Here is a 14,282-nt window from a genome sequence, read left to right as displayed (position 1 = left end):
GATAGGATTAAAAGATGACAGGATCCCTCAATGGAATACAGTCGGCCCTCCTTATTCGCGGGGGATTGGTTCCAAGACCCCCGTGGATACCAAAAAACGCGGATGCTCAATTCCCTTATTTAACCTGGCTCAGTGCAGTGGTCTTTAGGACCCAGCGGAACCCCGGACTTTATTTAACCTGTCTCAGTGCAGTGGACATTAGGACCTGGCGGTGCAGCTCTGAATCTGCAGTGTTCCTGTTCATGAAAATAATCACGATCACAATTGAAAATAAGGTAGAAGTAATAAAGCGATCGCCAAGAGGTGAAATGCCATCGGTCACTGGAAAAGCATTAGGCTACAGTCGGTCAACGATTGGAACAATTTTAATGGAGCATGAGAAAGGCCCTGCCCCGATGAAAGCTACAATTATTACTAAGCAACGTAGTGGTTTAATTATTGAAATACATATGTTTCTTAGGTGTTTTATATACATAGAAATGTAAAATACGTACTATACACTAAGAAAAATGTTTGACTAACTGACGCTAAATAATACCAGATGTACCTGTTCCGACTTCAAATCCGACTGAAAGATGGACTCAGGAATGGAACTCATTTATAACCCGGCGACTGCCTGTACTCTTAAGTCATTTCTAGATTACTTATAATACCTAATACAATGTAAATAGTGTATTGTTTAGGGAATAATGACAAGGAAAAATAGTCTGTACACGCTCAAACAACGAGTGCCGGAGAGAGAACTTCCGGGTTTTCCCGATCCGCAGTTGGCTGAATCCGCGCTTGCGGAATCCACGGATAAGGAGGGCTGACTGTACATGCTTTCCATGCTTTATTTCGGACAGCCTTATGCTTTATCTGATCTTACAAAGGAGATCTGGCTACAGAGACTATCACAACAGAAACTAACACATTTATCGACAGATCTCCACATAAAATGGCCCATCTGCATGTATTGCCAATTAACCTCAAGCCCTGCTATGGTATTCACACATCACTAATTCTGTTGGCACTCTTGACCAGGAGATCAAACATCATGACCCAAACCACTGGCTCTTATTTCCCCTCTCCATAGATGCTGCCTGACCTGCACTGCTCCTCCAGTATTTTTGTGTGTGTTACTCTGGATTTCCAGTGTCTGCAGAATCTCTTGTGATTAAGAACAAACATCTAACACTGTGCCTCAACAACAATGATCTGATCATTGCTGTTTCAAAAAGTTTTGGAAAGTTTTCACTCAAAAACACACAACTTAGGTGGTCATGTTAATTCTCCTGATAGGCGGAAATAAATTAAATTGACGGAGTTCGATGCATGTGATTAATGCTGTATTACAGAACGCTTCAGCCCAATTACTAAAATAATTTGATTATGCATCTAATCTGTGTGTGTTTTTGGCATGCTGAGATTTCTTATGCAAATTATCACACAATGCCAACTTAATTAGCAGTGGATTTAGACAGAAAATGCTTATCAAAGTCTCCTTATCTAAGTGTTTGCTAAACATCTAGTAATGAATAGTTAATCAGAATGCACTTGGAATAGGAGGTTGTTGTGACTGCTTACACCTGGGGAATGACATAAATATGAATCAGGACCAGAAATCCCATTCTTTCCCCCATCCCACAGGAATCTTGCCTCCAATAAGTTATGTCACAACTTGTATTTACTTGCATTTTCAAAGTAAAATAAAAAATCCCAAGACTCAAATCAGATCAGGGAATGTTTTCTCTAAAATAAAATTTCTCAAGAAATGTTAAATCAAAAGGTAACATGCCAAAACGCATTAAGCTATGAAGTTTAATATATAGAAAGGTAATGGCCACAGGCAAGGCAAGCCAGCAATAGCAAATCCATAATTACATTGCATGAAAGTGGGGGTGAGCTGACTTGTTCAAACTCAATGGTTCTTCTGGTATCCTCCCATGGTAGGAATTGCTTCAATTAGAACCAGCAATGACGAAGGATCGGTGAAATTATTTCCAAGTCAGAAAACCTTGTAATCTGGGAAATTGTGTGATTGTCCCTTTTCAAAGATTTAAACATTCAAAGGATTCAAAATACGTTTGGTATCAAGGTATGTGTACCTGAGATTCGTCTTCCCGCAGAACAAAGAAACAAAACAAAGAAACACCATGGAGCCTGTATAAAGAAAACATCAAAATCCCAATGCGCAAAACAAAATACACAACCGGAAAACAATGCGAGAATAACACACAGATTATTAAACATCAGAGTTCTCGAAACCGTCTAAGAATGCGCAGACCACTCCCACTCCGTCATGTCCCACAGACCACTCCCACTCCGACATGTCTGTCCATGGCCTCCTCTACCATCAAGATGAGTCCACACGCAGGTTGATGGAGCAATACCTTATCTCCCACCTAGGTAGCCTCCTTCCTGCCGGCATGAACATCCAACTCACTGAACTCCGTTGATACCCTTGCCCCCCACCCTTACCCCCATCCCTATCTATTATTTTAGTCTGGTTCTCTTTCTCTCTCTTTTTCCCCCCTCACTATAATCTCTCCCCCCAGCCCTACCTTTCTTTCTCTTTTATTTCCCATAATTCTCCACCTTCCCCCTAGCCCATTTCCCTCCAGCCTATCACTTCCCTGCTCTCTACTTTATTCCTCCCCCCACTTCTTATTCCCCCTCAATCATCCCATGATACTTCACTCCTGATGAAGGGTTTCGGTCTGAAACGTTGTCACTACCTCCTCCCATAGATGCTGTCCGGCCTGCTGAGTTCTGCCAGCATTTCATGTTTTTTTATTTATTTCCAGCATTTGCAGATTCACTCGTGTTTCCTCTCACATCAGTTCAATTTAGGAAAGTGCAGTTCATCGTCTGTAGGCCGCGGAGCCAGTCTGCCCCGATTAAAATCACACAAAAGAACATTAAAGGAATAGCAAAAAACCAGAAACAGGTATAACATGAGCTGCAGAGTCCTCTAAAAACAGTGTCAATCAAACCTTAACCAAGACCCAAGACTCGTGCACCTTCCTCCAGCAGCAACGTGCAAGGGGGAGAGGGAGATGGATCAAATGCAAGCAGATGGCGCTGAACATCCACTCACGTTTTTGCACTTGTCCTCAAAGATTTCAATCTTTCTCGGTGCTTTAAGTGGTGAATTGGTCAAGAACTGGAGCTGATCGTGGATCTGCGCAACGCCATTAGGCCACACACTCCATTCTCAACCTCACTCTCAACCACGCCAAATTCCCTCTGAGACAGTGCAATTCAGCTCAAAAACACATTAGCAATATGTAAATTAGAGACTCCAGTCACACACAGGTTAATAGTAGAAGTATATTTAGAAGACTGAGACATTTTGTGAACTGTCCGCAGGATTTTGTGTTGGCCGCTGGTGCCATCTTGTCTTGTCCTTCCAGATAACAGAGATCCGAAGTTTAGAGAGATGCTGTTGAAAAGGTCTTGCCGTGTTGGTCCAGTGTATTTTGTTGATGATGCAACCTGCTTTCCAGTGCAAGAGTGGCCAAAAAATTGGATTCGGGGAAAGGAGTGTTGGGACAATAACCAGCCAGGCTGCTGGGCCATAAATGGAGTTTCATTCATTCTGACAAGTGGAGTGAATTACAGTGCACTCCTGATGTGGATTTCAGAAAGGGCTGGGAAGTTGTGCTGAGTTCCTCATGGCTAAGGACTCATCTCTTACAGACAGATGGAAGCTGTAGGTTCAACTAAACTGGAGTCAAATCTGGGGTGCTGGCAGGAAAGATAGAAGACTGAAGTTTGCTGAATGGATGGGGATAGGCAGAGTGCCGAAGAGGAGAGAAATGAAAGGAGAAAGCATGAATCTAGTTAAGTAAATGGAAGGAGGAAAGGGCACACACAGAAAAGGTGGGTTGGGAGCAAATTGACAGCTAAAATCCATACAGAAAACATCAAACAAGAGTCATTGAGATACATACTAAGAGTGTTGAGTGGTGAGGTAGAAATGTCTCTACCAAATGATGCATGAGGTGCTCCTTCCTTTCGTTAGCCTGCAGGTCACCCCAGGTAAGGTGTAGCACCTGCTTAACACCCCCAAAACAGGGTCACATGAAGCCAAGGGAGCAGGTGCATGGTCGTGTGAGCAGCCGGTGCATGTCACGGCTTCTGGTACTGTGACTATTGATGCCAGGCAGACAATCTCTGAAGAGTATTGATAATGGTCACCCATCCTGTAAACACACTATCCAGAAGAAAGCAATGACAAACCACTTCTGTAGAAAAAGTTGCCAAGAATAATCATGGTCATGAAAACATAATCACCCACATCATTCGACACAGAACATAATGATGATGATGATGACTAGGAAAGTGGAGAAAATATGAGGAAGTCCGAGGTTAAGTCCAAATGTCCAGTAGGGTGAGGTCAACCTGGGGAGAGTGAAGTTGGTGTGTGACCTTCTTTATGTGGGAAGACAGATTTGATCGCTGATTGATGTCCAGAAGACAATCTAAAGGTAGATTTCTTTGAGGATATTCTATTGTGGACAGATGGAGATACTTTCCTGGAATTGTGAGAGATTAGTGGTTGGATCGTAAACTGATACTGACTGTGACCTTAGGTCAAGAATGCTAGAAAAAATTAATTATTAGGCAACAAGAATGAAACTCTAGCCAGGAATTAAGCAGTCCATGGAGTTGATAAATACAGAGACCAGATGTAGGCATAAGAGCTTTTCAATGAGCAGAATTACTTTAATTCTGTATTAATTGAGTATCAGAGCACAGTCTGGACAGTTATGCAATCCAGTGCAGACAGAAGTTCAGGAAAATAAATCTGGGAGAAGTGCTCACATCAGCCTAGATGACAGGAAGTAATTGAATAGCCTAGACCCCTGTTGCAAAACAGAGTAGCATGTAATCCTGTGGTGAGAGAAATTCAAGAGCTGAGACATCATATTATTTTAGATTCTGGTGTTGAAAAGACAGCGAAAGGCTCTAGAAGGTACCTTCAAATTCAGATTGTGCATTGAAATTTAACGTTTATTTGGAGAGGCCTAAAATACAAAAATAAAAGGGATGCAATATTGGGGCTTTATAAGGCATTGGTCAGAAGTACTTGGAGTATTGTGAACAGTTTTGGGTCTCATATCTAAGGCTATGAGCTACCATTGGAGATTGAACAGAGGAGGCTACAAGAATGAACCCAGATGTGAAATGGTTAACTCATGAGGTGTGTTTGAATGATTCTGGGCCTGTACTCGCTGGAGCTTAGAAGAATGAGGGGGATCTCACGGAAACATACAAAATATTGGAAGGCCTAGATAGAATAGACGTAGAGAGGATTTTTCCAATACAGGGTGAGTATAGGGGACAACCTCAGAGTAGAAGGACATGAGGACAGAGAACAGAAAGGAGGAAGAATTTCAGAAGCCAGAGGGTGGGGAATCTGTGGAATTCAGATGGATGTGAAGGCCCAGGCATTGGGTATATTTAAAGTAGTGACTGAAAGGTTCTGGATTAGTAAGAGTATTAAAGGCTACAAGGAGAAGACAGAAAAATCGGGCTATGAGGGAATATAAATCAGCCATGATCAAATGGCAGTGTATTGGCCTTATTTAGGTCAAAAGGTAATCACTCACTAAGCCAGCAATCTGAATCAAAGAAGAGATGAGACAGGAATGCACACAGGATGTCTGGAGAAAAAGCAGCGATGGAGAGCTCTGGTATAAACTGTGAATGATGGGCTATAGTTGCTCAAGGAATCCTAGAAGTCTTTCCTTTGCCATTATCATGTTACCGTTTACGGGAACCTGCTTCTAAATTATGTCACTGACTATTCTTCAAACGTATGCCATGAGCCAAAAAGCATTTTTGAACGTAAAACTATATTCCTTTATTTTTGGGGGAGGATAGTGTGTTTTCAGGCCGATCGAGAGATCTGGCACCTTGCTGACTCTAAGGGAGTTCAGTGAGGTTTCAAGTGAAGTGTGCAGACTGGAGGCCAAGAAGCCTGGAGGCGAGACACAACCCCATGGTCGACTCCATTTCTCACCAATCTAGTTGAGGAAGATTGAAATCAATGAGGACAAGAGTGGAATGCGAGCGGGTGTTCAGTACTGCCTGCCAGTGTTTGACTGGTCTCTCTCTTCCTCTTGCTCAAGGTTTTCAAAGGAAGATAGCTGCACGTGATGAATCTCGCTTTCACTCTCAGCTCCCAGAGGAAGGAGCCTGTGTTTGACTGGAGTCTTGGGTCTTGGCAAGGTATAATCAATGCGTTCTGCGGATTGGACTCTAGTTCATGTTAGGGTATGTTTCTGGTTTCTAAGTTACTCTTTTTTTTAAATTGCTATTTTGTGCGATTTTGATTGGTAAAGGTGCAGACAACGAACGACACCGCACTAAATTGAACTGAACTAAACTATACATTCCTAGACTTTACAATTACTTTGTTTTTTTTCTTTTTATATTCCGTGTGTTTTGCTCTTATGTGCTATTTGTGCGATTTGTTCTTCTTTTTTGCAAGTTGGGGGTTTGATGTTTTTCTTTAAATGGATTCCATGGTTTCTCTTTGTTTCTGGCTGTCTGTGCAAGGCGAAACCTCAGGGCTGTATATGGCAGACATGCTCTGATAATAAATGTATTTTGAATCTAGAGCAAGCTTGTTCCGTCTTTGACTGTACCCTACCGTTCTCAGCTTGGAGGTGCTTCATATTACCCTAAATCACCTTTCATTCCTCTTAAAAAGTGTGAACGATAGGGAAACCACTGGACAAGATCCAAGAAATTTATTGTTGTCGTATCATATTATATCAGAGATGTCCTCCTTCCTCGAGGAGTAGGGTTTCTCTTCCTCTACTATTGATGCTGCCCTCACCTGCATCTCCACCATTTCCCAGATATCTGCCCTCATGCCATCTTCCCGCTGCTTTAACAGGGATGGTGCTTCTTTGCTCTCACCAACCAATCCATGAGCCTCCAGTTCGAGCACATCATTCTCACAATGGATCCTACCACCAAACACATCATTACCTACCTCCCCACTCTCTGCTTTCTGCAGGGGTCACCCCCTCCATGATTCCCTTGTCCATTTGTCCCACTCCACTAAACTCCCTCTTGGCACTTGAAACTGCAAGCAGAAGTGCTACACCTGCCCATTCACCTCCTCCCTTACCTCCAGTCAGGGCTGCAAACAGTCCTTCCAGGAGAGGCAACACTTCTCCTGTGAACCTGATAGGTTCATCTACTATATCCGGTGCTTCCAATGTAGCTTCCTCTTCATTGTTGACACCGGACATAAATAGGGGGATTGTTTAGTCGAGCTCCTGTGCATCATCGACAAAAGGCAAGATTTTATGGTGGCCAAACATTTCAATTCCAATTCCTTTCCCATTCTGACATGTTGATCCATGCCCTCCTCTACTGCCACAGTGAAGCCTCTCTCAGGTTGGAGGAGCAACACCTCACATTCCATCTGCCGTCATGAACATCAATTTCTCTAACTTCCAGGAATTTTTCCCCTCCCCACTTCCTCCAATCCCCACTCTGGCTCCCCTCTTGTATCTCCTCTTCTCCTCACCTGCCTATCCCCTCCCCCGGTGCCCCTCTTCCTTCCCTTCCTCCCATGATCCACTCTCCTCTCCAATCAGACTCCTTCTTCTCCAGTCGTTTATCTTTTCCTCCTATCATCTCTCTGCTTCTTACTTCATCACTCCTGTCCCCATTCCATCTGGCTTCACCGATCTCCTTCCAGCTTGTACTACATCCCCTTCCACCACCTTCTTATTCTGGCATCTGTCTCCCTTCCTTTCCAGTCCTGACTGTCTAAAATGGTCCAAAACGTCGCCCATCAATTCATTTCCATGGATACTGTCTGACCTGTTGGATTCCTCAGCATTCTGTGTGTGTTGCTCTGGATTACCAGCATCTGTAGAATCTCTTGAATTTATTTTTGTTGCAGCATTCAGCATAAAGCAGCTTTATGATGTTTGATACAAGCTAGCAAATTCCTAGCATGAGGGATGAGATAGTACAGTACTGTCTAGAATTAAAGAGAGAACAAGACAGATCTGTTAATCTTACAAGATGTTTATTATATTTATGCAAGATTTTTGTTTATTTTTAAGATATATAATGAGTAGTAAGCTCCATATGAAATATTTCCCTTTCCATCTCCCCATCCTTGTTCCTTGTCACTGCCAATAAATGCTAGCTGCCTTAACGAGTTGATTTTACTGGCAAACTACAGAAACACTTCACGAGAGGATATCAGCCACATGAGAAATTTTGACAGCGAAGTAACTCAGACCGCCCAAAGGCATCCTGCCAAGCAGGTAATATTTCTTAACATGAAAAAAAACTGCAGATGCTGGAAATCCAAAGCAACACACACAAAGTCCTGAAGTCTCAGCCCGAAATGTCGACTGTTTACTCCTTTCTATAGATACTGCCTGACCTGCTGAATTCCTCCAGCATTTTGTGTGTTACTTAATATATCTTAATACTGAAATTAAAATGGTGATAGATAAGAAAAGGCAAGAGGAATTAATGTTTCAGGTGGAAGACCTATTTCTCCTTCCACTCCCTTCTTGACCTCCTTGAAATTTTCCAGCAGTTACCGGTTTTATTTCAGATTCTTAGCATCTGATACTATGATAGGGCAGTTCTGTCCTTTGGAATTATTCGATAAGCTCAGCTTTATCTGTTTTCGCCTGATCAGGGGACTATTAAGTCTCATATTATTTGAAAAATAGCAGGGAGTTTTGCTGGTGTCTGGCCAATATTTTGTATTAAACACAACTACAAGAAACTGCTGATCTCCTGGGATCTTGACACAGGCGATAGGCTCTACAGTTTAAAGAATGGTGTGAAAAACAAAGGTCATCCAGTGAGAGGCAGTACTGTGGGCAAAAGCTCCTTCTTAATCAGAGAGGTCAGAGGAGAATGGCCAGACTGGTTCAAGCTGACAGAAAGGTAGCTGTAAATAGAATAACCACGTTACAACAGTCGTGTGCAGAAGAGCATCTCTGAACACAGAACAGTGTACCTCCTATACCTAATAAAGTGGCCACTGAGTGCAGATTGCATGAATTGCTTTTATTTTGCTTTACAATAATTTTCCCTTGCAATTTCAAAAGACGGAACATTGAATCCAATGCGATATTATGTCATCTCCAAGGATTGTCACCTTATCGTGGCGGAGAGGCTTGTCAGTTCCTGAGATCCCGAGAGCACTGCTATCTGGTGTTTGGCCATATTCCAGTTAGCTCCTGGAAGGGTGACCCACGGCAGTCAGCTCAGGACGGAGGTTCCGTACTGTTACGTACCCCCGTAACTGGGTCACTTACCAGCAAAGATAGAGAGGTCCGTTGAAGTCTGATGGTCTATTTTTAACAGTATTTATTGATAAAAATACACAAAAAGAGTATCAATGCAAACATACAGATAATATACGTCATCACTACTAAGTCTAAAAGCACGGGTATAATAATAATCACTAAGAAATAGCTCTGTCGTTGTCTAGGGGATAATGTATTGTCCGATGGACATATAAAAGTCACTCAAGTTCACGCAGGCTGCAGCCTTTGGTTGGAGTCAAGAGAGAGAGTTTAGAACTTGCCCATTCCTTTTATGATGTCAATCCTTCGAGAGTCGTTGGGGCTGATTTCTCCTTTGTTTTAGCTAAAGCCGTTCTTCCATGGTAAGGCCCACTAATTCTGAGGCAAATGGAAAAGGACGCACGTGGGCTTTCCACCGGCTGTCGCTATTACACTGTTACAGGATTTCTAGCGTTTCTTCTGGTGCGTCTGAAGGGGCTGTTCCCCAAAACCTCTTTTATCCTTACCCACGGGGTCTCAGATGTCAATCAGGTCGGGATGATGCAGTCCCTCAACCAGCCCACTCTGGTCATCCCCTGAGGGCTTCCATGAAGTACAGTACTCAATACACAATTCCATCTCCAAGAGACAATGGCCGTTTTCCGTGGCTTTGTATCGCTGAGGGCCAGGACATTCCAAATGTCTCTCTCTCATTTCCTGGGTCTCCTGACCTGAATTAATAGCGATCTTGCAATTCTCAAAAAGGAGGGGGCTACTTTGGACCCTTCGGCCCCTCAGAGTTGGGCACAGGCGTAACAGTACGAAGAGCAATCCACCCGAGATCCTAAAAGGTGGATGATGATGATGATGATGATGAAGTTGAAGTGGAGGAAGGCTGCATCAGATCACCAGTCAACTTGCATTCCATATCGCTGGACCCCTGACCCTAGTCTGTCAAGGACAGCCTGTGCATTAGACTCCCCGCGTTAAACAAAGCCATTATCCGTTAAAGGAATCCACCCTAACATCCCAAATAAGTTTCATTGCGATCAGCAAGCAGAGAAGCATCAGGATTGTAAAGTCCGGAAGCCCCTCCGAAGATATGGAACCCAGATCAGTCTCGACAGCCACCTGAAGACACACCAGTACACAACCCCTTAGGAGATCATACCCAACTCAAATGATTGCACTAGTATCATGCAGTTATGTTGCTGATGGGTTGTTCTACAATCGTGCATTAATGACATGGAGAAGCTGCCCAGGAATTTCAGTCCTGATATGTAACACTGATGTTACATAAAATTGCCTGAAGTTCTTCGTAACTTTCGACATTTAGTTTCAATGGAATTGAATTCCAGAATCAGATCGTAGCCACTGTAATAAATTGCATTTAGCACAACCAGTTCAAAGCGAACTTCTGAGCAATATGACCAAATCCCACTACAGCAATGGGGTACTTAAATTGAATTATATGACCATGGAAGGCAATCATAAGATGAAGGCTTTGTTTCAAAAACTCATTATGTTCTCCGATGTCCTTCAGGGAAATCTGTCATGTTTATCCTACCAGGTCAATGTGTGACTGCAGATCAAGAGAAAAGCAATTGAATTTGAGTTGCAACTTTTATCCAGATGACGGGACTTGACTTGAAATGTCAGCTGTCCATTTTCCTCTACAGATGCTGCCTGACCCGCTGTGTTCTTTGAGCAGCTTTTTGTTTGCTGAGTTTGAACTAACCCAGCAAATTACTTAATTGCAGTTAGGGATGCAGAATAAATGCTGGTCCAAGACATTTACCTCCCAAGAAAAATACATTCAGCAGCCAATATATTAGGTACAAGATTAGACCATGGTTGGTCTTTCTCTCCTGTATCCCACCCACTTTAAGGTTCCACCTGTTATGCACTGAGAAATGCTCTTCTGCATACCACTGTTGTAACAGTGTATTTTACATTTATTTTAGTTACTGTCATCTTTCTGTCAACTTGAATCAGTCCGGCCACTCTCCTCTGACTTCTCTCATTAACAAGGCGTTTCACCCACAGATTTGCCGCTCTCCAGATTTATTTTTTTTGCTTTTCACTCCATTCTCTGTAAACTCTAGGATAGTTGTGCATGAAAATCCCGGGAGATCAGCAGCTTCTGAGATACTCAAACCACCCCGTCTGGCACCAACAAACACTCCAAGGTCGAAGTCACTTAGATCACATTTCTCCTCCATTCTGATGTTTGGTATGAACAACTGAAACTCTGCAAGCTCTTATGCACTGACTTGCTGCCATATGTTGGGCTGATTAAATATTGGTATTAATGAGCAGGTGCACAGATGTACCCAATAAAGTGGCCACAGCATGCAAGTTCTAAACTCACACTGCTGGCTATGCAGATACAGAGAAAATGGTGCGACCAATGATTTCTGTTAATTATGATATCTGGCATTATTCTTTCTCTTTTCATTTCCTCCAGAATGTACTCCAGAAGCATTCCCAGCCAGTGGATACTGAAAGTTACACCTCACCCATTTCTTCATTTGCTCAGACTGAAGTTTTAATAACAACTGTCTTTTAAGGACAGACAGGACCATCATTCTGAGTCAGGCAAAGCAGTTGCATGAACAAAGAAATGGAATGGTAATGATTTTTAAAAGTTAAACATTGTATTCTTACCTTATTTTCCAGAAATTGATATTGTATATTCAAGGTGTCCATTGCTCTTGTAATGGACTGCATTGAAGTAATTATGTTCTGGTAGACCAACTTTGCAAAGGCTTTTCGGTCTTCCTCAGAATATCCAGATCCATGGATAATTCTCATTTGTTTGATGAACGTGCTTTTACCACTTTCTCCAGTGCCTGGAATACAACATACCAAGATGCACATTAGAATTGCAACGCCTCGTAACGGGAAGCAGCTCTAATCTGTGTGCAGCAAGATCCAGGCAACATTCAGACAAGCTTGAACAACTGAGAGGTAACACTTGCAGCATATGTGTACTAGGTAATAACCATTTCCAACAAATGAATGTCTCCTGGTCTATTTGTGATATGCAACTGCATTTCCATTATCAAGATCCCCTTATCAACACCCTGGAGATATCGCCGATAAAAATGTCAACTGGACCAGCCACGTAAGGAGCAATGAGTAAAACTCCTCCCAATACAACAAAGTCTTCCTACCATCTACATGCTATTTGTCAGGAATGTGGTGAACTTGCCAGGAAGAATGTAGTTCCGACAAAACTCAAGAAACTTGGCACACTCCAGAACAAAGCAACCCTGTAGGTACCCAGTTCTTCTCCAAGCTGCCTCCACTTGCTAAACAAGGCTGTAGTATGCACAGTATGGCAGCTGGTAACAAAGGCTCCATCACCTTGGCTTTTATACTCAAATTTGATGTTTAGTGAATCACCGTTGCCTTATCAAGGAAAGTAAAGTATGAGGAGTCCCAGACACTCTAGCACATGACTCCAACATTTTGTCTTAATTATTAAAGTATGTTTTGTGGCATCACTGCAAGAAGATACCGAGATAAAACACACTAAGTAAACAGGAAGAGACAGGTTGTGACTGATAGAGACGTTGCTGTCTGAACACCAGACTAACCGGATCAGAATGGAACCTCAGGCATACTTGTTTCAACATATTTTAGCGAACTGATAATGGTACAATTAAATTCAAATGTTCATGTTCCATCATGGCTAAGATAAACTAAAATTTAAATTCTGTGCCATTATCAGAGTATGTTCAAAGTTGAAAGTAGAGTTTGTTATTGAAGTACATATATATAATATATACAGCCCTGAGATTCATTTTCTTGTGATCATAATCAACAAACCTAGAAGATATTAACTGTAACAAAATCAAACAAAGACTGCTCAACTAGGACATTCAACTGGAGTGCAGAAGGCAACAATCCATGCAAATGCAAAAAGAAGCAATAATAATAAATAAACAATAAATATTGAGAACATGAGGTTAAGAGTCCTTGAAAATTATTCCATTATTTGTGGTCCAAACGCAAACAAGAGAATATCTGCAGATGCTGGAAATCCAAGCAACATACACAAAATGCTGGAGGAACTCAGCAGGCCAGGCAGCATCTTGGAAAAGAGTACTATTAATGTTTCGGGCCAAGACCCTTCACCAGGACTGGAGAAAAAAAGATTAGCAGTCAGAATAAGAAGGTGGGGGGAGGGGAGGAAGAAGCACAAGGTGATAGGTGAAACCAGGAGAGGGGGTGGAGTGAAGTAAACAGCTGAGAAATTGATAGATTGGTGAAAGAGATACAGGGCTGGAGAAGGGGGAAACCTGATCGGAGAGAAGGACAAAAGGCCTTTGAAGAAAGGAGAGAGCACCAGAGAGAGGTGATGGACAGGTGAGGAGATAAGGTGAGAGAGGGAAATTGGAATGGGGAATGGTGAAGGGAGGGGATTGCCAGAATTTTGAGAAATCGAAGTTCATACCATCAGGTTGGAGACTACCCAGACAGAATACAAGGTGTTGCTCCTCCAGTCTGAGAGTGGCCTCATTGCAACAGTAGAGGCCATTCACTGACATGTCAGAATGCGAATGAGAAGAGGAATTAAAATGTGCGGCAACTGGGAGATCCCGCTTTTTCTGGCAGACTCGGAAAAAGAGAGAGGGGGGGGGGAAACACCAATAAGTTTAAAGTTTGAGGTTCAAAGTAAATTTATTATCAAAGTGCATGTATGTCACATATACAACCCTGAGATTCATTTTTTGCGGGCATTCACAGTAAATACAAGATGCATGACAAAATCAATGAAACCAACAGGGCGGACAAAAAAAACCAATGTACAAATGACAGTGAATTGTGCAAATACAAAAAGAGAAAAATAAATAATAATAATAATAATAAATAAGCAATAAATATTAAGAAAATGAGGTAACGATTCTTTGAAAGTGAGTCCTTGAGTTGTGGAAAAAATTCAGTGATAAGGCGAGTGAAGTTATCCCCTCTGTTTCAAGAGCCTGTTGGTTCAGGGGTAAT

General features: G+C 42.3%; 1 protein-coding gene across 1 annotated transcript in view; it reads right to left on the bottom strand.

Annotated features, from left to right (window-relative positions):
- LOC132406036 (guanine nucleotide-binding protein subunit alpha-11-like) overlaps nt 1–14,282 on the bottom strand; it is an 82,254-nt gene that overhangs the window by 16,016 nt on the left and 51,956 nt on the right. The window contains exon 2 of the mRNA XM_059991195.1: nt 11,940–12,124. Coding sequence (XP_059847178.1) covers nt 11,940–12,124 — 185 coding nt within the window. The remainder of the gene's footprint in view (nt 1–11,939; nt 12,125–14,282) is intronic.

This window comes from Hypanus sabinus, chromosome 16 (assembly GCF_030144855.1).
Source record: "Hypanus sabinus isolate sHypSab1 chromosome 16, sHypSab1.hap1, whole genome shotgun sequence".
Classification (NCBI taxonomy): domain Eukaryota; kingdom Metazoa; phylum Chordata; class Chondrichthyes; order Myliobatiformes; family Dasyatidae; genus Hypanus; species Hypanus sabinus.
The sequence above is the reverse complement of the archived record's forward strand: the minus strand, read 5'-3'. Positions and strand labels throughout refer to the sequence as shown.